General features: G+C 37.0%; 1 protein-coding gene across 4 annotated transcripts in view; it reads right to left on the reverse strand.

Moving 5' to 3' along the window:
* Nucleotides 1-264: 264 nt before the first annotated feature.
* ZFPM2 (zinc finger protein, FOG family member 2) overlaps nucleotides 265-24,465 on the reverse strand; it is a 444,680-nt gene continuing 420,479 nt past the window's right edge. For all 4 annotated transcript variants that reach the window (XM_054020229.1, XM_054020228.1, XM_054020227.1 and 1 more), the window contains 3 exons: nucleotides 10,961-11,167; nucleotides 7,880-8,104; nucleotides 265-3,742 (listed from right to left, as the gene is read on the reverse strand). In XM_054020229.1, coding sequence (XP_053876204.1) covers nucleotides 1,251-3,742; nucleotides 7,880-8,104; nucleotides 10,961-11,167 — 2,924 coding nt within the window. In that variant the 3' untranslated portion in view covers nucleotides 265-1,250. The remainder of the gene's footprint in view (nucleotides 3,743-7,879; nucleotides 8,105-10,960; nucleotides 11,168-24,465) is intronic.

Raw genomic sequence — 24,465 nt, forward strand, 5'->3', positions numbered from 1 at the left:
AGTTCCATTGGCTTCAGCAGTCGACATACAGCCCTTGTTCTTCAATGAAGTATGTCTTCCTTGATTCCAATTAAAGAAATATCCTGCATATAATACGCCTCAGCCTGCTCATTTTCTCCTTTTAAATTGTTTTCAGCGATAGTTACTTCAAGTGCAGAGTGTAAGATGTTAGCCTGTCCCCAACTGCTCACTTAATTTTTTTTGATATCTACACCCTTTTCAAACAGAGCAAAACAAAACAAAAAAAAATTACTGCCAAACATCTCCAATGATCTGGAATTTTATTCCATCCATATACATGCATAGTAACAACATTTGTTGAGAAATTATTTCTATCAGAAGTAGAACATTATCTTTGTGATCACCAGTTGCAGTATTGCTACGCTTATATTTAAATATATCTTATATATGAATTAGATTCATACTTGCAGCATTGAGTTTAGGGTTTCATTTTAGACTGTGCCTTTCAAAAGATAAAACTGATTGATATGACTTCATTACTTACAATACTGCTTCCAGTAATTTTGTTCATTCTTATAAAGTATTGCATTTAACAGCAAAGTTTTAAAAATTGAGACAGAGATGCATCAGCGAAAGAAAATACAAGTACTATACAAGAAAAAAATTGCCATCTTCATTTAACGTACGTTTCAGATTAAGAAAGTGGACAGAAACATACTGCTACATACAAATGCAAAGCCTAATGACTAAGGTACTGTATCTGCTAAAATATAAAGTGCAAACTGAGCCCAATTGTTCAAAAAATTGAAATTTTAAGGCGAACTTTACAGCATAGTTGAAACTTTTTTGCAAGTTATATTTTAGCATATACGTATATCTGCAACAGCATATAAGAAAAAAATCAGGATACACAAGTGCTTTTGAAGCTATTTCTAAAATGCTTTTCTGTATTGTTTGTGACTATTTTTTTTAAATCTACTATACAGTGCAAACCATATGTGCTACACAATAACTATACAATAACATTACAAATGACTTTAATATAAAGTTTTTAAATAAAAAATAACATAACTACAGCTATGAATACTGCTGGTAAAATAAATTAATATTTTTGAAAATGGCACCAATAATACACTTTACTAATGGACTGTAATGAAATTACACCTTGAAGTCTCTTCAACTCAGCAATAATGAATTATCTCCTGATTGTCCAGATGTAATTCAAACAGCTTTCTTTAGACTGTATGGAACAATATACTAAACACAGGTACCAAAGGTGACCGATTGTTTCATTTGACATGTTCCGCTGCATGTGACGAGCAATAAAACTTCTTGTGAGTTATAAAGTTTGAAAGGTTGTTGAACTGGATGTCACACAGTCGGCAATATTTCCCACTGGTTGGGGCTTGGGTGGAACCATTCACACCTTTTGCTATACTAGACAACTGTTCCTCCGCTGTGGGAATAGCTGGAGAGACATTTTCATTTGTAGCTAAAGGATTCTCAGAAATCCAAGAGGGAGACTTGTGCCCATCTTCATGTTGAGGATTCTGGGAAATGTTCTCTTGTTGTTGGTTTGTTGCAGGCCTTTCCTCCTGTTTTAGTCCACCATTAACTATTACCATGCCTCTGTTTTTTGGCAATAATGGAAGAGACTCTTTCTTCTGCACAGCACACCCGTTTGAAGGTATCTGGCCTTTAGGAGATTCACCTTCTGTATTTGTGCTTTGATCTAAATCAGTGTTATGAATGACAAGAGAACCAGAAATGTAATCACTTGGCTTTATTCCATAATATGGAGAAAGCTGATCTGCTCCTTTAGCTTTCTTTATTGCTCCAGGGTAAAGGCATTGTGGAAGAAACAAATGTTTGTTTTCTTCTTTTGTAGCAATAAGCTGGGCTGCTTCACTAAAGACTTTAAGTCCTTGAAGAGTTGCTAAGTGTGTAGAAAACAAGTTTCCATTGGGAGAAGACTGTTTCGAGTTTCCATTTTTCTCACATTTGATTATGCTTCTTTCATAACTGACATCAGGACTGTTTCGTTCACTTTCTGGGTTTTGAAATACTTTGCTCTCAAGCTGTCCCATGTCATTACGCTGATGTGCAGTGACAGGGCAAAAATTTTGCTTATGGGCAAGATAGTTCTCTACCTTGTTAAAACTGATCTTGCAAACTGTGCACTCATGGTAGTCTAGCAGCCTTTTTGGAGAGGTGGATGTCCTGTCTGACTGTGATAAACATTTTTTGCTGAGATCTATGGGTACATCCATCTCCAAGCAAGAAACTGTGGAGTGTGGAGTGTCACACTTTGAAACTGGAATACATTTGTTAATGGACAACGAAGTTTCTAGATGCTTTGAGACTATTCCTGGAAAGATATCACACCGAGGATGATAACATTCTCCAAGACCTTCTGTTGATTCTTGAGTGGATGTGCAAGGGTTGCCAAGATTAGCCACTTCAAGAAACCGTTGTTGAACCAGTTGTGGCCTTTGCTCCTGCTCTGGTAGGCACATCTCATACATCTTCCTTCGTTTACGTGTACGCATTGTTCTCTGCATAGCAGGCACTTTGCTGGAAGCAGATCTCTTCAGTGGAGGATCGTGGCGTGTGGCACAATAATACTGTTTGTGGACCATGTATGTTTCATGTCTGCTGAAAGTAATATTGCAAGCTTCACATGTGGTTTTGTTGGGATCACTTTCTCCTTCTACTAAAGGAGCATTGGGGTTCTTCACATCAGCAGGTTTTCCATTCATTTTCTCATCATTGCTGGTTGCAGCTGAAAGCTTCTTAGTCTGTGCCGAAAAGTCTTTTTCATGACCTTTACTGTTTGGCCCAATCAAATCTAAGACAGTAGAGGAGTTGATGCAAGATGTCTGAAGAAGTTGATTCTCTGCATCGGAAGTGTGAGGAGCAGTATTCAGAATGTTTATAGAACTTTGGCCATTATTGGGACTTACAGCCTCAGGTATTTTTTCAGAAATGCTGGAAAAATCTGGTGACTTTGCCATCTGCTGCCATCGGCTGCTGCAGTAATGCTTTTTATGTACCAAGTAGTTGTCCAAATTGTTGAATGTTATGTTACACTCAAAGCAAGTAGCCCCTTTTGGCATCAATGGACTGTAAATTACAGGAGGATAACTGCTACTGCCATGCCTCAGTCTTCGATGGACCAGTTCAGACATTTTGGCTAAGATCTCTGAAGCCTGAGGAACCACTGTGATGTCCTGGGGAAAAGCAAACTGAGAGAGAAAAGGTCCCATAGGAAAAGAAGGGCCAATATTAGGCTGAACTGGGGAGGAGGCAAGTCTTGGGCTAGATGGTTCAGATTTTATTTTAGTGTATGAAAAACTTTGTTTATTTGTTGCAGGCTGTGTTTCTGGCCTCTGGACTGGAAGGAAAAGTGGAGTCTTTTTTTCACATTTGTCAAGCTCAGTGTCCGAACTTGCATCCTTAGTCTGCATGGTCTTTTGGCTCTGGGGAACTTCATTTCTGTTCAAAAGGTCTGTTGCTGGCTGTAGAGCTTCATCAGTACCACCTGGAGAGTGCTCAATGTCACTTTCTCTCTGCAGCTTGTTGCCAGAGACATGTAGCTCTTGGTGCTGCAGTAGCTCCCTCTGAGTTTGGAACCCAAAATGGCAGTGATTGCATCTAAAGGCAGCTTGAGTGAGATGTGAAAACAGGTGCTGATGAAAGTTAATCACTGAGTCTGCAGTGTAGTTACAAACTGTGCATTTCAGACTAGCACCAGGCAGGAGAAATTCTTCCATTTTCACTCCTATGGAAAAGATAAATAATACACAACAAGTTAGGGTAACTGCTTTCCCCTCATGCAGTATACCATGAAAAGCAATCACATGGAGAATATAAACATCATGAGAACAACTCATTTTCCTCTGGTGAAAATGTTTTGTAAGTATTCACCCATATTGGTAATACTTAAATCAATTCAAAATCTCTTTCCAACCAATTGCTATAAGAGGTTTCCAAAGTGATCAACTGTGACTACATATGCCATGAACTGGCTCATTTCCAATACTGAGATCAGCCTGGATTCAGAATTTCAGATATGAAGCAGAGAGCCCTCCAATTAATAAAGGGAAGACGAGAGTAGGGGAAGAATAAAAATAGATCAGGCTCTCTCTAAATGGAAATGCCAAACTAACCCATTCCAGTTTTTAGAAATAGCAATTTCCACTTGGAAAAAACATGTTGTTCCCCATAAATCAATAAGCATTGGGGTCCGATGTTCTACACAAGGATATTCAGTAGGGGCCGGAGAAATCAAAAAGCTCAGGAGTATGTTCACTTTTCTCTGATCACAGGAGCATATCAAGGGAATATGCCTGAGATCCAGTCCTCAAGCTCAGCGGGGGCCTATAAAAAGTACTGAATCAGAGGCAGCGTGGCAGACAGCACATTTCCAATAATCTCCATTCCTGTTGGCCAGCGCCTGCTTGGCTGAGATGAATTGCCTCTATGGGAAAGAAGATCCAGGGCTCTGGAATGGGAACTCAGTGGGAGGAGGACTGAAAGGATGAGTCCACTGTGAGGAAGGAGGAGGGCTTGCCTAGGAGGAAAAAATGTCAATGAAGAAAGTACTCTTTTACACCAGCTATACTTAATAGTAGCATGCAGTTATTGCAGGTAAGGAGTAAGGCTACGATTTCAGAATGGAAATGTTTAGTAAATTTCAGGGCAGAGGTGCGAGAAAAAACAGCAGAAAGATCACCAAACAATGCAATTTTCACTACATCAGAGTATGATGAGGGTGTTCAAAGATCAGGTCCAGGAGAGCCAGGGGGGGTTGAAGAGTAAGCCCACCCACACTCATCCTCAATGGCAGCTGCTGTCTGGTGGGGCTAGGCCTGGCTCCCCACTCTGGGGGTTGCAATCAGGTCCAGGAGGTTGTGGAGCCACTAATGTTTGGCCCATCCATCCCTCTATGGATGGAGATGGAAGGGTGGATGGGACACACCATTCAGTTTAGGGGCAAGGCCACTCAGTCTGGGGGGCCTAAACAAATATGTTTTTACAGCCATTTCATGGACTTTATTAAAATTCACAATTTCTGTATCCACCATGACAAAATCATAGCCCTATCAATGAGACATATTTTTCTTAGATATAAACTCACCAGAGCTCTTCCTATCAAGTACAGTGTAAGAACAGAAGCAAATTCAAACCCTACCCACACTCTGTGCAGAGAATGAGAGTGTGTTTCAGGGTGTACTCAAGCTATAAATGCTTGCAGAACACAATTAAGGCCAGAGTTCTGTGCTGGAAGAACAATAATGGCCTATATTGTCTAAAGAGGAGTCCAGGGCTTCTACGAGTTTAATGAAGAAACATTTGGAAGGAAAAATATCTGTGTTTGATTTAGATTTAAAACATTATATATATGTGCACATCACATGGTCAGTTAAACTGGGTTTACAGCTGCTTTGTGATACGGGAGCAGTGCAGAGCAGTGAGTGTCATGGTGAAACTAGATCAAGCTGTGAAAACTCATACTTTCAGACCCACAGGACCCTGCTTCAATCCCTAGTGCTGGTCAAAGTGCCCTGTGGCCATCACATAAGGGGGGTTGTCTAGGATATGACCTGCAGTGGGCCTCATATGCTTGGGATAGGGTGACCAGACAGCAAGTGTGAAAAATCGGGATGGGGTGGGGGGTAATAGTAGCCTATATAAGAAAAAGACCCCAAAACTGGGATTGTCCCTATAAAATCAGGACATCTGGTCACCCTAGCTTGGAATGACCAGCCCAAGGAAGTATGTAACCCACTGGTTAGTATGTGTTCTATGCCCCCCTATGTGCTGATCCATAGAGGATGTGAGTCTGTTATAGCACCCAGCTAGAGCACAGTTCTTTAGCACTGTTTCGCCCCTGGTTCAGTTCATGATGTCCACCAGCATGGCAGCTGTCACACAGGAAAACGTGGCAGCCATTAAATTTTCAGAAGAAGTTCATGAAGATTTTGCAACATTATATTTAGAACCTGTTTACAAGCAGGAATAGTATTCAATGCACTGAGATTATCCCCCAGTGCTTTCACAATGCACAATGGTACAGTATCTAACTTCTATCGCACTAGAATTAGGTAGAAGGCACCTTACTTTACTGTCTGATCAATGGGGTCTAATCCTCCAAACACATGTGAGTAACTATTATACATGTAAATAGTCCCACTGAGTTGAAAAGGAACGTTTTGACTTTTAACAGATTATTCAGGCCAAAAGAATTTCTCTAGTCTATCCACAATTTCTTATACACAAATAAAAATGCTATTATGGCATATGAGTTAATTTAGCATAAGGTAATACATTTCTAAATAATCTTTGTGGAGAATTTGTGATATGTAGCTGAATTTCTATGGATTTAAGGGGGGGGAATAGTCTCCACAAAAAAAGACCATTAACAGAATGCTAAACATTGCTTGGTTCTGCATTCAAACATCAGGCAGTGCCACAGGTAAGTTTGCACACCTTTAACTGTGTCCTGTTATATGTATTCAGTATGAAATAGTCTTTAACTACAGGATAACATATTAATTCTGAATTAATACAATATAATATAGTACATTTTTTCCTGAAGCCTAAGAAACACATTTGTAACACATATTTTTGCATCCTTCTATACTTACACTAATTGTTGTCAAAACGATACAATGTACTACCTTAGGGTTAGACCAATAAAAGGGACTTAGATGCCTAACTGGCACTTTAGTTTCCTAGGACCAAATTTAGATCCACAAAAACACTGCTCAGATGCTGCCTAATCCTGAGCACCTACATTTCTACTGTGTATAAAATACTTAAATATGCGTTGGAGCAGGGACTGGAACTTGGGTCTCCCAGGTGCATGCCCTAACCACTGGCTTATAGAGTCATTTTCTCTCTGGCCTAATGAATACAGACACTCCCCGAGTGAAGGTCCTGCTGCCGAAGTGCTGCCGAAGACCCAGAGCGCTGCCCCCTCAGTGAAAGTGCCGCAGCAGGTGGCATAAGTTCCAACGGTGGAACTCTTTGTCCTGTAACAGATCCGCAGGAGAGAGACCTTCTCCTGCAAATCTTGGATGGCATTCAATTGCCATGGTACATTGGGCTGTAGCTCCCTCGTGTAAAAATGTAAAATATACATAAGCCCTCCCTAACTCCTACTTACCCAACAAGGTCCACAGAGACTTCTGGAGAATGCTTGCCTCTTCCCAGACATACCTCAGTACATATTTCACTCTAAAGCCAAGTTAACTGCTTAGGCCTGACAATGCAGACTTCCTCATCTGCAAACTTTGCATGCCTAGTGGAAACTTCAGTGTGGAATGTTCTGTGCATTTACAGCTTGTGATTTTTCAATAATCTGATCAAATCAAAGCTAAATTTCAACAGAACACTCAGAGATACTTGATATAGGTCTAAATCTATGCCAAATTTCAGCTTTCTAATGAATAGGAAGTAATATTTCCATTTTATAAACAAGGAAACTGAATTCAGAGGTTGTGATATGGTTCAAGACTACAGTGGGAATCAGCATTGGATCTGGAATAAGATATAGGAGTGCCTAATGCCCATCCTATACTCTAAATGACCAAACCTCTCAATGGACAAAGCTTTACACCTTTGTTTAAATATCTGAGAGACTCTACACCATTAAATGACCAACTGTTTGGATTTATGTAAATGCGTAAGTAGGTCAGATAAATGATTAAATAAATTACACAGATAAACAGATTATATGTGAGAGGTGCATGGACTATATAATACAGTTCAGAAATGACTGATTTCTTAGCAGTATCTACTTCCAGTGGTTGATTGTACAGCTTACATTTAGAGATTCATTGAAAAAGATAACGTTTATAGTGGTTAATGTTTAAGGACTAGTTACATCTACAGGGGGATACATTGCACTTACCACTGTGAGAATTTAGGTGCATTTCCAGAGCTCTTGCATTAGAAAAACTTTTGGTGCACTGTGGAAAGGGGCAGACACTGGATATCTGATGAGCACTATCTTCATTCTCCTCTGACAGCTGAGCTCCCTCTCTTTGCCTCCCACTGCAGTAGTACATGAGATGGGCCTGCAAATTCCGCTCACTTCGATACCAAATGCCACAGGATTTGCAAGGGAATATATCTTCTACAAGCAAATATAACCAGATGCAGGTTAGCCACAGTGCATTCAGCATCAACAAGTAACATGGAAGGCTTAAATCCTTTAACTTTTCCATTAAAGAAACAACTTACTTAATAAAATGTTGGCAAGGCAGTCACAGGTTTCATACAATGTCATTTGCAAGGACAAGGAAAAACATGTGTTTGTTTGTTTTATAGGCCAAAATAAACTAATAAAATAACCAATTAATATAAAACACTGATCTAAGTTTTTAGGACACCAAATTTTTTTTTAAACTAAAATAGAATTCATAGTTTGTGGCAGAAATGCAGTCTCAACTGTATTATAGTACCATGAAAATATTTAATCAGAGATGTTCTCCGATCACGTGGACCCTGATCCTGCAAAGCCTTACACATCTGCTTAATTTTAGGCATGTGCATAAGTTTTTGCAGAATTGGGGCTTTGGATTCTTTAAATTAAGACTGGATGTATTTCTAAAAAAATATGTTCTAGTTCAACCACAAGTATATTGGGCTCCAGGCAGGTATCACTGGGGAAAATTCTATTGCCTGTGATAGCCAGGAGGTCAGACTAGATGATCATAATGGTCTCTTTGGGGCCTAAAATCTAAGAATGTAGTAATTACTGTAACTGAAAATCTCATGCTTTCTTTGTTCCTTGGATTCTTGTCATTACTAATGTTGGGAGTTAAATTTTGTAATATGCTATGACCTCTAATTGTAGGTTGATCCTTAATATTCCACTTTCTGAAACAGGACAAAAAGTTAAAATATTTAAGTTTTCTGTGAATGGAAATTCCAAAAAAAAAAATTGATTCAGAAATATCAGAATGCTTCATTTAGACATTTTTGATCAAAACAAACCATCTAGACATTTCCCTATTGCCCTATGGGAGTTATAGTTCCAGCACTCATTCCCCCCATGGGGTAGGCTCTTTGATCTGACTACATCTCCTATAATACATGTAGAGTATTGTATTATAGAAGATGCAGTCTCCTATAATGTGATTCCCATGATGCACCATATAGAGGAAATGCACTATGAAAGGTGTCATCTACTATGGAGCCCGGCCCAAAAGAGAGACTGGGGAATGCAACAACAACTGCCATTAGGCAATGCACCAGAAATAAATGCAGTTCAATTTTTTAAACTAATTTGAAACAAAACATTTTAGGTCAATTCAAATGAAATATTCTGATATTGGTTGAACTAATCTGAAACAAAATATGTCATTTACATTTTCCTGATGCAAAGTCTAAATTTTTCATTAAAATCAAAATTTTCCTGCTGAAAATTTTAATTTTGTATCAGAGTGGTAGCCGTGTTAGTCTGTATCCACCAAAAAAAAAAAAAAAAGGGAGTCTGATGGCACCTTAAAGATGAACAGATTTATTTGGGCATAAGCTTTCGTGGGTAAAAAACCCACTTCTTCAGTTGCATGGAGTGAAAATGACAGATACAGGCATACATATATATTGGCACATGAACAGAAGGGAGTTACCTTACAAATGGAGAACCAATGTTGAAGGCCAATTTAGTGAGGGTAGATATGGTCCACTCCCAATAATTGATGAGGAGGTGTTTTTTTTTTTAATTTTGTGTAATCTGCCCAAAAACATTCTGACAGAAAATTCCCAACCACCCTGTTAGCATTAATAACAATAATGCCAGCTGACTAAAGCCCATTTCCAGAAGGCAGATGAACCTGCTTTGTGTTTCCTTATATTTCAGCTTGATATTGCTGTCACTACTATCTCTCCATAGGGTACTGGTATATTTAAGTTATTTCTTTTAACAGCACATTCACAGTAAATGTGACCAGTACAATTCTTTGCACAAAAATAAACAACAAACTAGAAAAAATAAAGCATTGACAAAGACATTTATAGTCATCCAGCATTGAACCTGGTAGGATTACTCAAAGAGTAGGTATTACTCAACATGAATAAGGGCTGAATCTGGACCTATATGATTCTAGTGAATCCAAACCTTGAATACTGTGTAGAGTTCTGGTCACTTAATTATTGCAAACTATTTATAAGCTACAAGAAGCATAGGGAAGTGCTACAATAGAAGAATGGAAGGACTCAGTGATGAGGAAAGATTAAAAGACCCAAATATATATCACACGGTTAAGTGACGACTAAGGAGGAACATGATATCAGCTACCAATTTTTTGAAAGATGTCAACAGCAAGGAAGGCGAGCAATTAGGATTGGAGTCTTAATAGCAGTAATTGGGTGAACTTAATAAACAGAATATTTAGGCTGAATGCTCTGATTCAAGAAGTTGTATGCAGTGTTGTTGTAACCTGTTGGTCCTAGAATATTAGAGAGACAAGGTGGATGTCTCTGATTCAAGAAAGCGCTCAGCACCTGCTTAAGTCCTTCCCTATTCAGCATGTGATTATGTCCCTTTAATGTCAATGGGACTTAAACACAGGCGTAAGAATCTTTCTTGAATACCGATGCGTTCATGAATTGGGGCTAATACAATGAAAATTCCTGACAATGGCCTCTATTGCATTTTGAAACAGTCAAACAGAAGCTATTTCTATTGCTTGAGAAATGGAAAACTAGCGTGGATAAACATTAGAATATGTATTGTGAAGACCAAGTCTGCATGACTGAAAGAGGATGGACCAGGTGAATTAACAGGTCTTTTCATCTCTATTTTTATGATTTTCTAATTCTGCAAACAGATTTACAGAGCTTCTGTCTGAGGGAGGGCCAAACACTATCCTGTACAGCTACCATCCCAATTTTCTACATCTATTTTTGCTCTGTTAAAAAAAAAAACAAAAAACATAACAAAAAACAAAACCAAACAAGCTATGGTACAATATTATTCACTTACTGTTGACAATAGCTGTAGGCAAAATAGATGCCATAGCAGCTTGTTGAGGGAGCAGTTGTATTGAGTCCAGCAGACGTGCAGGATACATCCCTTCTGTAAGAGTCATCTGACTGGCAGCTTGTAGCCTTGAGTCAAAGTCCACAACAAAGGCAATTAGCTCTTCACCCTCAGAGATGGTCTTAGTTGTGGTACACCAAAGTTGGCCACCTATATGAAAAATAAAAACAGAAAGATTTAATGGGGAACATAAATCAGCAGAAGAACTTCAAACATAGGTACGGTGTCTTTATACCCTTTTCTAACTGGATTACTTGTGGGGAGGAGGCAGAAAACTCTTGCTTTTTAAAGTTCCATTTCTATTTGTAGAAGAATTTTCAAAATACTGTTAAGGAAGCCATGATAAAAATATATGCATATATCCTACAATCAATTCAACTAAAGAACAATCACACTAATTCTCTCTTTTGTGTCCTAAGAGACTGACATTACCAGAACTCAGATATAAGCAAAACTATTTTAACTGGCACTTTTCCAATCATTATATTTTTACTTCACTTCCTGCATATTTTTTTCATACCATAGTTTCAGTTTTATTCCAAGTGCCTCAGCCACAGCAGAATAATAAAAAAAAAAAAATAAAAAAAAAATAAACAAACCAAAAGCTGCAAAGAAGAAATCAAATTTCTTCATAAGGTCATTTCCCCCCTCCCTTATGTTTGCTACCATCTTTCTCTGAAAAATATTTTCTTATGTAATATTTTTCATAACATGACTGTTTTATCTCTGCTTACATTGACTGAACTTCCTGAAGAGAAGATATGCCAAAGATCTGTTTCATAAAGGCTTATTCAAATAAAGGTTTGTTTAAAAGGGGAGGAAGGGGGGAAACTTTCATCAAACAGTAAGATACACTATAGCTCTGTCCTGCAAATGTCACGTGTAGTGCATTAAAAAGAAAATTAACTATGCAAGTACATCTACTAATGTATTTGAATGTGATAGTGAATGCTCATTTATTTAACATGTTTAGACAGGCAAAGCACTTATATTGTGTTATCTACACTCTCAGGCCTAGATACATATCCAGTATAGTTATGCCTGAAATAATGTTGCATACTTTATATGTTATAAAGCTTTTGTTCCCCAAGGTTTTGTATATATAGCAAAAGCTATATGTTGTATTCATTAGGCAAGCAAAACTGTACTCATTTTGATAAGTAATATTGCTGTGTTTATCTTTCAGCATAACTGCCTTTTCAACTGCACTTCATTTTTTTCCCCTCAAAGAGATTATAGTTTTAAAACAACTTGTTGCAAAAATCTGGTGGAGGAGATAACAACAGTGTATGATATGCCACAGCTAAATGGAAGAATTAAGACATTGTTTTAGAGAAATCTTGGACAATTAATTAAACCAGTCTATTAGCTTTCAAAGATGAGCAAACAAAACAGCATCAGTGACAATGTGTTTCAGTGGAAAAAATAAAGCTGAGCTTCCAGACCTCAAAGTGGTATAAAAGTTTCAAAGCAGAAAAGTTTCTTTGCATTCACCCTTTGGTATTACAGCAGTTGAAGGTAGCTATGAGGTTTACAAACAATTTATTGTAACAGGACCAATGTAGCATAAGGTTCACTGCTTTCCAGAATTAGGGCATGCAAAGATGCAGCTCTCACCAATTTCCTTTTGAGAATAAGGAGATGAAAAGTGAAGACAGCAATACAACTATAGCTACAACTCCAGAATCCTAATAACCCACCAGGAATTTGAACACTAAACACTAGATTAGTGTCTCACACTGGTGTAAATCAAGAGTAAATCCACTGAAACCACTGGACTTACACCAGTACAAAACCAGTGTGAGAAGAGAATCAGACTAATGGATGTTTAATCAGCCACTTAGATGTAACAACTTTGAGCTACATGACTTTAGTTTGAGGCTCTGTAACCAGCTACACTATTTTACCTGAAGACACATACATAACTTAGTTGTGTGAGTGGAGGGCGGAGTTCCTTTTATTGTGTCACACATCTGTTTTATTCTTATTTATATATGAAACTTGCAGTGTAACAATAATACAATGTATTGTTATACAGTTTTATAAGAACACTGTAGTATAAGGGCTTGTGCTGTAGTCTTATAATGCGATACATTTTGTATTAAAAAGAAAATTGAAATGTGCCACAATAAAAACACCACCTTTCTTTCCCCAGCAACAATACTGACATGCTGATCTAAAGCCCACTGAGGTTAATAGATAGACTCCCACTGATTTAAATGTGCTTTGGAGTATGCCCTTCAGGCCAAATTGTGAACTCTTTATTCACATTGGTGACCAGTGACTCACTCGAGTAATCCCATTGACGCCAAGGGTGACCAATCTGGCCCCGACTGATTTGATCATTAGATCAAAAGGAAAAGGCAGCATAGCTTACTGAGTCACTTGGGTAACGTTTGTTTCAGTGAATCTGAGCTATATATCAGAATGCTACAAGACAACACTGAGCCAGATCCGGAGCTGGTGCAAATTGACATAGCCCCTTAAAGTCAATGGAGCTAAGCCAGTTTGCACCAGCTGAGGTTCTGACCTGGAGGCTGCCCAATGGAATGGAAAGTACAATTCCATAGCTGTTCTAAAATGATAGCTACAAAATCAGCCAAACAAAACGGAGTTAACATACATTATCTAGGCATCAAATCCAAGATCAACAAAAAAACTATCAACAGATATTGCTTAAGCGTTTATCCCCACTCCTTATTAGCTTACATTTGAATAAAAATATAATTAACTAGTTATGCAAAGAATTAGAAACGTTTATTTAATCAGAGAAAGTTGGGCAAGTGGAATAATATCATTGTGCGAACTAGAGCAAAAAATTACATTCCAACTGCATTGGCATGATTTCTTTATCAAATTGCATCACACACTGAATCAGCTATCTGATACCTTCATAGCTTCCACCAAATGGAAAGATTATTTTTTGGATCTTCTTCGTCTGTCTCTTACACTGCAAACACAAGTAACTCTTTTGCTACTTAAAAATAAAACAAACTAAAACAACTTCAGGTTCTATGGAAAGGAAAAAGATGTCCCTGAAAAACTGTGGACTTACTGTTCTTTGTAATGTTTATGATCAAGATTCTTGTGCAAACAGATCTGGTTCCTAACAGGAAGCTTATAAATCATACTCATAATTGCTGTCAAAACTGCAGTGAAGTGTACTGCAAGTTTTGATAATAAAGAATAGAGTCACAGTTCAAACTTGATTACATTTTGGAAATTCATGCTGCTCTTACAAGAATCAGTGGCCTTAAATATCTTCTTCTCCTGCCAAATTTTTCACTTGCACTTTTTATTATTTATGAAATCAGTGTCTGCACAATGTCATGCAGACCTCTGTTGATAAAGTCTAATTAAGATTAAGACAAGCCTTTTGGAAAGGATCCCATCATTAGCAAACATGATAAACACAAAAATACTCCCTACTTGTCAACCAGGAGCAATTCAGTAACCTAACAGTATTATCTGTTGCTAGGCTACAGAGCTGACAAAGCTTCAATTATATTGTACGGCCATACCTATAGAGTACTGTATAAGCAAAATGTATCTAATATAAAAGCATTTAACTTCATCCACACTATCTGCAATTCATGGCTTCTTTCAATGGCAAAAATCAGGTTAATAATTACATACCCTGCTGCAAAAATCTTTGCGATGAGTTATGTTTGCAGAATTTTTTTCTAATTTATCTGTATGATTGATAGACATTTGCTTTGTAAAAATAATAAAATGCAAGCAATGAGTAGTTGTAAACCACTAGCAGAACTACATCTGGGCTCATCAAAATATGGAACCAAGCTTAGTATAAAAATATATATAGTAAATTGAACCAATTAAATCACATTCAGATGTGGTAATACTCTGCCTTCAGTATGTAGACCGGGAGCACTGAGAAGATAGATATGTATACTACTATAAAACTTTATTTTATGTAAGACGCACATCTAGGTATATAATAGAAAGTTGCTTGATTTTTCAATAGCCTCTTCATTTTCTCTCCCTATAAAAAGGAAGTTGATTTTGAGATTTTATAAATAATTCAGCCTTTATTTACTTTCTTTTGTATCAGTGATTTTCTCTGAAGGGGAGCTTTAAAGTGAAGGGGCTATATGGGTGGCATTGATTTTTAAGCAGAGTTCCCCATTGACTTAAAATGGGTAAAGCTCTGCTTAAAATTCAATAGCAGCATTTGCTCTCTGATTAGTAACTTTGTTGTTTTTATTAGAACTGGCTTTTAGCAGGTTGCTAAAAATAGTTTAACTTCCCTCTTAAAGCAAGGCAATGGCTAAATGCAATGCAAGAACATTTTAACTGACTCATATAGACACAAGCACTACCATGATAGTAGTGCAGCAATCTTCCTCCATATATGAAAAGGAATACACGCATTACAAATGGACAGCCAGTCCTGCCATTGTTTAGTCTTTTTATCCAAAGTATTAATCAAAACTTGGTCTGCCTAACCTTTTGAATCTGGATTTTTGATTGTATATCTTAGGTACAAGGTTAGAAAATAAATAATTGCTATTGAAACCAGTCTTCATACTTAAACAGTCTCAGAATACAAACCTATTGTGCCAGTGAGTCTAAAGTATTGTTTTGGCTGCCTATATTTTGTGCTTAGTGTTTTTGACTGTGTTATTGCAGCAGCATAAGAGGCCATTTCCTGTATACATACGTTTTTACAAAGTAGGGTCGGAAGACTATCAGAAGTCATTTAATCAACAGCTTGTATTAGTCTATGGACCATAATGACTTCCAGGCACAATCAACTGAATTAAACCTCCCCCTTCTCTGAATGAAATGGTCCTATTTTACAAAAGGACATTTTTTGTTAACAGCCTTGGGGAAAAAATAAGTTTGTTTATTTTATATCATCTTTGCTTTGTGTTTTATTTCAAGCATTTGACGGAAATTTGCAAATCCATAACAGGACACAATCATCACATTCGTTTTTCTTTCCCCCCAGGGGGTTGTGACTTTTCAGAATAATTTCCTATACTGATGAATGCCCCCATTTCAGTACGGCACAAGTTACTGCCCAGATCTCTAATTTTCGACATTAACAGAGTACTTATATCAATATGGAGCCACGTTGTTTAATAAAAATTATAATGAATTCAAATCCAATACTGTTGAAATTCTTGACAGTAGAGTAGTGCAAGGAATAGAACTTATAAATTATGTGTGCCCCTTCTTTGAAAAATGCTTTGGAGGTTTCTTTGTGCATTGGCAAATACAGTAGGAATATGAGGTATTGTGTGGATCCTCCTGCACAGCACCTGATAAAAGAATAAAGAGCTGTGACATATTCTTAAAACAATAGAGGAATTAAAGAGAAACAATGGGCCAGCTGCTTCATTAATACAATCAAAAGAGAGCCCAGCACAGAGGAGTCCAGATAATTAAGCACTACTCTTTTAGACCTCCTTTCTATAATAAAATTGCTTAAAAATTATTAACTACTTCATAGTTGTTAGATAGATCTATGTACTTGTTTATTTAAGTTGATTAATGCCTTTTCAGTATTCTCTAATATGCCAACTCATGGTTTATACAAGTTTTTGAATAAAATAATGTAAGCATAACTGATACGGATCTGTAGTGTATACAGCAATAAATCAAAAGCATTTTGTGAACAGTCTTTTCTGTTGATAAATAATTCTCAACATTTTAAACTTGTATGCACAAACTAAATACTTTGCAGAACACTTTTGCCATCTAAGTATTTTAATGCCAGGGTTCCAAACATCTCTTTAGAGAGCATCTCAACAGCCCGGCATGCAAATTTGGACTTCTCTAACAATTATAACAATGTTTACAATGCTAAATTAAAATTAATGAGATGATTTCCTAGGATGTTGTATAATTTTTCCTTGTTTACCGATCAAAGGAGATTGTCAAATGATACTCACTCTCTAATTTTAACTGGCATATTATAACTCTGCAGTGTATTGACTTCAGAAATTGTAAAACCTATTATATTATATAATGTTAAAACAATAAGTGTAAGAGCAAGCCCTCACATTCCCTGGGAGAAATGTAGTGCATTTGGCTCAGAATAAAGTGTGAAACTTGCTTTTTTTTTTTTAATTCCTGGATGCTACAAAATAAACAATAATGCATTATATTATGCAATGCAATAGAAGACTCACTCAACTAAACACTAGACAGCTTTGAAAGGGATGATTCCAAGATGATTGAGTTTTAAGAAATACGATGCCAGATTGGAAATAAAGAAGAAATATACCTTTTAAGAGAATAAGGGCCTGCTCCTTAATCCAAATGAATGTGAGTTTTGATACTGACTTCAGTACCAAGGACTTATCCCTTAGGAATATGATAAAGGAATAAATGTTTTTATTTGAATATAGTGCATTTCATAAAAAATTGTCACCTATTATATAGTTTATTTACTCAATATAGCTTTTAAAATATCTCTTCAGTCCTAGCAGAAAAAAGAATCAAAACTGAAGCATTCTATGCTGAAACACTTTCAATGAGGTAGATGTTCTTTCCTGTATGCAGCGTGACCACTGTTTAAAGAATAGTTACAAAATTTCAGTAGCTCTCTTTCATTAATACTGCAATACTGAGCTACTGAACCCCAACTAAACTGCATGTTTCTAAAGCAGAACTGGTATGAGCAATGAGATTTGACCTCTCATTTTACCCTTGCTGTCAGCTTCTTTTTTTTTATGCATTTGAGGATTTGTATTTGTTTCTTTCAAAGAAATCCCAGAATTAAAACAATGTAAAATTCCATTAGCTACAGAGGTGAACTACATCAATGTTCAGAAAATATTCACGGGAAAATAATGTGGTAATTTTATTTGTGCCTCCTACCCCCCGATTGAGCTGTCACAGCTTATTTACCACAGGGGGAGACAGTTAAACCCATATCCTTAGAAGTTGTGTGCATTTAAGAGGCTTATTTATTTCTTCTGGGACCCTTGTTCAAATCCTGAGCTAATCAGAGTGAATACATATCTTTCTATTAGATGGCTGTAAAAAGTCTTAGGTGCAATCAGTTCCTGGTGGACAACAGTCCACAGCATAAAACTATTAAATATTTGGCACAAATGGCAATACTTACTTAAAAGGCCTGAATGAAACTGAAAACTGAAATATCCTCCAATATCACCAGAAGTTGGGTCTGCTGCTAGGGGTTGAAACTGAAGTGCTGTCACAAATGCTAAACCTGTTATATTTCCGTAATTCAGCATAAACGCTAACAAATGAGCTGAAGGAATTCTTTTACAAGTACTGCGACTATTTCTTTTCTCAAGGCATTACTTTTTGTCCCTATTACTTTATATTTGGGGATACACCTTCTTTACCCCTTTAATGGAACATCAATTGGATATTAAAAAAGGAATATATCAATATTCATGAGCTAGAAATCATAAAATCATAGGACTGGAAGGGACCTCCATAGGTCATCTAGTCCATCCCCTGCACTGAAACAGGGCTAAGTATTATCTAGAAAATCATGAAAGAACAGTGAACGATGTAATACGGCCCTGCCATGTGCATTAACACCCCTCCTCCCCAATCATGAAGCCCAGACTTTGGGGGCACACTGCCTTGGCACCTTTTGACGCCTTACAGCAACAAGTGGACTGCAGCCCTTCACAGAATTTCCCAGGAGAAGAAGCCATTTAAGATTGTCATAGGAACGAGACTCAGCTGCCGTTGTCAGCAACAACAGGGTTCAGGGAGAGAGGATTAGCTGATGAGCCCCACTATACTAGAGGTAGGGCTTAAAGTGCACATGTTTCCAGAATCCCTGCTTCCCTGCCAGCAGTGCCATAACATGGCCCTTTTGTAGCCTTAGGAAGCTGACAATGATGCCAGCAGTTCTGGACGTGATGCGCTGTTTTGTGGAGCTGGGAGACTGCTAGTGGGAGGAGATTTGGGAAAGACCGATAAGGAGGTTAGAGAGTGGGCATGCCCTGGTGACACATTCACAACACTGCACTGCAGGGAAATCAGAGCACATCCTATTACTTTTCAAAGGACTTTCTCCACTCTTGCGCCTGACACCTGTAGGGATCTGCCATTGCCCCTTGGACAGATGTAGAGTGAATGAGGCAGGTACTTAAGGAGGAGGAGGAAGGTTTATGTAGAGGGAGAAGGCCCATCACCTTAGGAAGTTGTGAGGATAGTTTGTATTTTTTTAAATAATGTTAAGTAGGGCGGCAGCTGGGAAAGTCTTCTATGGAATGGGGAAAACAAAGAGACACAAACAAATAAATAATGGGCTGTGGGGTGGGTCACTTTTTCCAGAGAAGAGCAAATGACAAGGGAGCTCAGGGGACTGTGGATTAACTGGAATTTTTATAAATTTTAATAACCCCCCATTCAACATCTGGAACCATTAAGTTGTATACACTGTAACCATGTAAACATGTGCTTTTATTACCTGACTTCCCTCCTCCTCCTGTTTGTTACACTTATTTGTTGAATCTTTTCTTTAATGAGGTCCCAATCCTAAAATGAGTGCTGCACGGAGTTCACTTCAAGATCAGGGCTGTAAATTGATGGGATTGCTCACAGTGCGTAAATTTAAACATATGCATAAGTCTTTTTAGGGTTGTGGACTGAGTTTACAAATTCCTCAAAGCAGGAGCTGTGGTTCCTCTAGATCTGTATAGTGCCTTCCATTATAGCTTTCTCGTCCTGACTGAGGACTTTAGGCACTCCCATAACATAGATAACAATAATGAAATAGAACCAGTTTTCCTAAAAAAGATTACAGTGACTTCTGCTCCTATTTACAGGATGTAAGGGGCACTGTAAGAACCATAAAGACAAAGGAGGCTCCTCTTTATGGATTTACATCATGGGGAAAATTTTGCTCCCACTGAAGTCACTGGGCAATTTTCCTTTGACTACAATGGGAGCAGGATCATATGACATTCCAGTGGTTAATTTCTAAAAAGACAGCTAAGTGAAAAGATATTTGTAAGGAGACTCGGGTCAAATTTGTTCCCAAATTTAATTCTTATAAAAATATTCTTTTGCAAAACTGTAGAATATTAAAAACCTTCCCTTTAAAAAAAATTCCAAGACTTAAAAACAAAATACTCCCAAAACAAATAAGCATTCCCCAGCTGTGTCTGAAATGCAAACGCTGTAGTATTGGTCTGTGCATGAAAACCTGGAAGTGCGAAGGACTACAAAATGATGAAAAACAAACATGAAAATGACTACTTTATTTTCATTGTGCAATCTGTGCGAAATGCGAAAAATAAACAAGTACCATAAACTGTGAACAGTATGTTATTTCCCATCTAATAATCTGGGGAATTATTAGTAATGTAGGGCCAAAACGAGTGAAGTAAACAGGAACAAGATTGAACTCATTAGGTTCGAAAATATTTTTTAAATTATTTTTAATCAGATAGTATCCCTTGAAAATTATGAATCAGAGACAAATTACATAAATTAATGAACACTAATATTGATTAGCTATTAGACAGGATTCTGCACTGGGTGATTTTTTAAAAATAGGCTTTATAACAAATACCAGTTTACTGAGTATCATACAGGTGCACAGAAGCTGCCAATCTGACTGACTGCATGGTCAGCATGATTTCTAAATGACCAGGGAAGAAATGACTGTATACCCCAAAGGCAAGCTGTCAAAATTGAGGCTGCAGCTGATAAACTGATTACAAAGCTGCTTAAGACTTTGCTTGTAAACAAAAGCATTTATCAACTAATAATTTGCAATAAACTGATGTAACTCCCAGCTGAGCCCCAAACTGTAATTGTCTTTACCATCTGCCTATTAAAATACCATTCTTCATCACTATACAGGAACAGAAGGGAGAAAATCTCCAACTACTACATAACTTGCATGCTTATAAATAATCTGTGAGCATTCCACACTTTCATTATTGCTGCGGGGTTTTGTACACTTAATTTCCGTCTTTCAGTGCTTAGGAGTGCTCCTAAATTGGCAAAAAAAAGTAATAAATACTGCCTGCTGCTAAAGAAAAAGAATTATATAAGTTCATCATACTCTGCTGTTCCTTAATTTTTTCTCTTTTTGCCACTCCATAGGAATTTCCTGATGGATGCCCCCTCAAGCACAACCTTGCAAATGAAACTCTCAACTCCTTTTCAGCTTGTCACTTTCCATTACCTTTCTTTCTTATACATTCATTTCTTCAAGTGGTGCATTTGCTTCAATAGGGCGTCAGTTAAAACATGTTGGTTCCCTGTGGTGCGGTTTGCAAGGGTTTGTGGGATCCTGCAGGGACTGTGTAGAACTACAGAGACAGTTTGAAGAGCATTTTGCAGGCCCCATGGTGCGACTTCCTGAAAACTGAGTGAGTTTGCCCCACAATTTCTTCAAGCTCTTTGCACTCTTAATCCTGAGAAAAGTTGCAGACTTTCAGTGAATTTCAGAATTGACAGAATCAGATGTTCTAATGCTAGATGAGTGGTCCTTTTGTTAGATGCCTAAAATATTCAGTCGTGTTAGAGGGAGAAACCAGGACAAGTGATAATTTGCAGAGAATGACAACTTCTCAAGATGCTTCCACATTAAAAATTGAATTTGATAGACAATCATACCATGATTTAGTGCCATCCACATGACCAACTATTTCTCCAACCTGCAACATGGACCACCCAAAGTTATAAATGCAAAATAATGACAATGAACTACAATTTGTTCAAAAATTGAGGCTTCTTTAGAGGTTTCTACTGGGAAAGCATAGCTGGTTTCACAGCATTTTTTATTTTGTATGAACTTTCCAGCCCCAAACTGAAATAATCTGTTCAGTAGGGGTCTGATAGGCTCTTCAGTCTAGTAGAGAAAGCTATAACACAATCCAATGGCTGGAAGCTGAAGCTAGAGAAATTCAGACTGGGAATAAGGCGTGAGGGTAATTAACCAGCGGAACAATTTATCAAGGGTCATTGTGGATTCTCCATCACTGACAATTTTTAAATCAAGATTGGATGTTTTGCTAAAAGATATGCTCTAGGAATTATTTTGGGGAAGTTCTATGGTATTATATAGGAAGTCAGACTAGATAATCACAGTGGTCCCTTCTTGCCTTGGAATCTATGAATCTATGAACCTGCTCCCACTTATGTGAATGGGAAAACATCTTATTGACTTCAATGGGTGCAAAACAGGGACTTGAAAAAAGGAATAAAAAGATGCCTAATCTGATGATAACCTCATAGGGATGATATTTGATCATTTTTACTACTCCTACTGCTCATAGTGTACAACTAGGCAATTGCCAAGCACAAGAGAATGCACTCTTCCCAAAGAGCTCAGTAGCTAAGGACTTGATCCTGCACACACACATGCATGTAACTTTTAACATGCACATTTAACCAGTCCCACTGAACCGTGGGACTACTCACATGCATTATGCACACTTGTATGTGTTTACAGGATTGATGCCTAAAAGACAAAGAATCAGATACCTATACATGCATGGAAGTTAGGGAAAAGGGCACGACATACAAGTAAGTAAAGAGGTCACATGATGATAGGACAAGACTTGACAGTGCAAAGTATAGCTAGCGTCATAACTTTTGTTTGTATTTTCTGTATATTGTGAGGACAAATGACTGCAAAGAACTCACACACTACGGTGATGAGTATAACACAAAAGCCTATAAATACATCAATTTAATACATAATGTAAGGATTATGCACATGAGTAAGTGATGCAAGATTGGGGCCATAATGATTAGGGCGTTGTACATTTATGTTACAAACAATAAAAAGCTGGAAAAATCAAGGTTTAGACTGAGGATCTCTTTGATGTATGCTGCTGTATATGTTTTTAAAATAAAATCAATTAGGGATGGAGTAGCCTAACCTAAATAGTAACTTTGAATTTCTAGAGTTTATTATTTTAAAAACTTGAAATTAAGGGGAATTTTGTCTGGATAATCAATGAAGGGTTTGACCCTTATGATATTTAGACCTTGGTTTTGTATTTCATTTTCTGTTTACTTAAAAATTCCAGAGAACTGTGCATCTTATTTATTCAAAGGTATTATATATAAGTACAATATTTTAATATGTATGTTTTTATATTAAATATATATATTTATATATATAAAATGAGATAAGAATTGATCCAATTGTATGTTGGCAATTTGGTGATGAAGTATTCTAATGTTTTCAAACAGAAATTAATTATTTAATAGACAAGCATATTTGTATGAATGTTTTTCAAATGTGTGCTCTTACTTTAACTAATGGATCATTAAAGATTTTTGAATATATATGAATTTAGGCAAATTTTTGAATACAGTTCTTTGAGTAGATATATATTATTTCTAAATTTAAATTATTCTTTCTTTTTCTTTTAAAAACACCACCAAAGAAATTGAATAAGTAATTTATGGGCTTATTTTCCTGCCAAATGTAATTATTTTTTTTAAAATTCAGTTATTTTAATGCCATATGAATAATGGTTAAAAGAGATTATCTGAAACCAATACATTAATTTTTTCGTACCTGTAAAAACATTTTTAAAAAAATTGGTAGAATAAGTTAATTGCTAGGTCAATTTTTTCATACCAAATAAATTCCCAGAAGCAGATTTTTAAAGCAGTTCTCAGACTACATCAGAATAAGAGCTTGTAACAGGAATGTTATAACACCCTTCACTATAATTTTTGCTCTTCTTGTTGGCAATCATTTGCATATACTCCCAGTTCAGTAATGACTTCTAGTGGTCAGTTCCTGAGGAATGTCAGTTGTAACAAGAAGGCCACTGGAAAAATACACAGATTGCCAGCAGATGGCACTCTGTGCATAGCATGAACACTTTTCTGGTGGGGAGGGAAGAAAAGAAAGGTATTATTTATTTAATTTTACCCTGCTTTGAACATTTTACATTGTTGCACCAAGGGTAATAAAACTGGGAGATTTCAGGCAGTTTGATTGAACACTCTTGTAACCCTTTATATGCTATACCCTCATGCTTGATGCTTGTCTAGTACCTTTTAACAATTGGGTCATATTTTTGTGTCGTAACAACGAAGCAGAAGGATTCGCACTATCTGACCTAAAGGTATAGGATGCTAAAGTGCTAAAGAGTCATAGGTGCACTAGTAAGTTGTATAAGAGAGTTACATCTCACTGCTTAGATACCACAGTTAGGGACTTATTGGAAATACCTTAAATAAACAGACACAGATCTGTGTCTAAAGAAGATTATAAGTGCACTGGAACAAATCTAAACGAACAAACAAATTATCAGAAAGAAGCATAAAACAAAAATATTGTAATTTGAAATGTTATTGGTTCATTTAAAGGGACAGTCAGGGAAAATCTCCCTTGTCCTTCAAGAGGTCATGTCACTAATTCTTTAAAGCTGAATCACCCCCCTAGTAGCACATTCATGCAACATTTGTCTTTCTCAGATACATAAATATTCTAACAAATATAAATA

Source organism: Malaclemys terrapin, chromosome 2 (assembly GCF_027887155.1).
Source record: "Malaclemys terrapin pileata isolate rMalTer1 chromosome 2, rMalTer1.hap1, whole genome shotgun sequence".
Lineage (NCBI taxonomy): Eukaryota > Metazoa > Chordata > Testudines > Emydidae > Malaclemys > Malaclemys terrapin.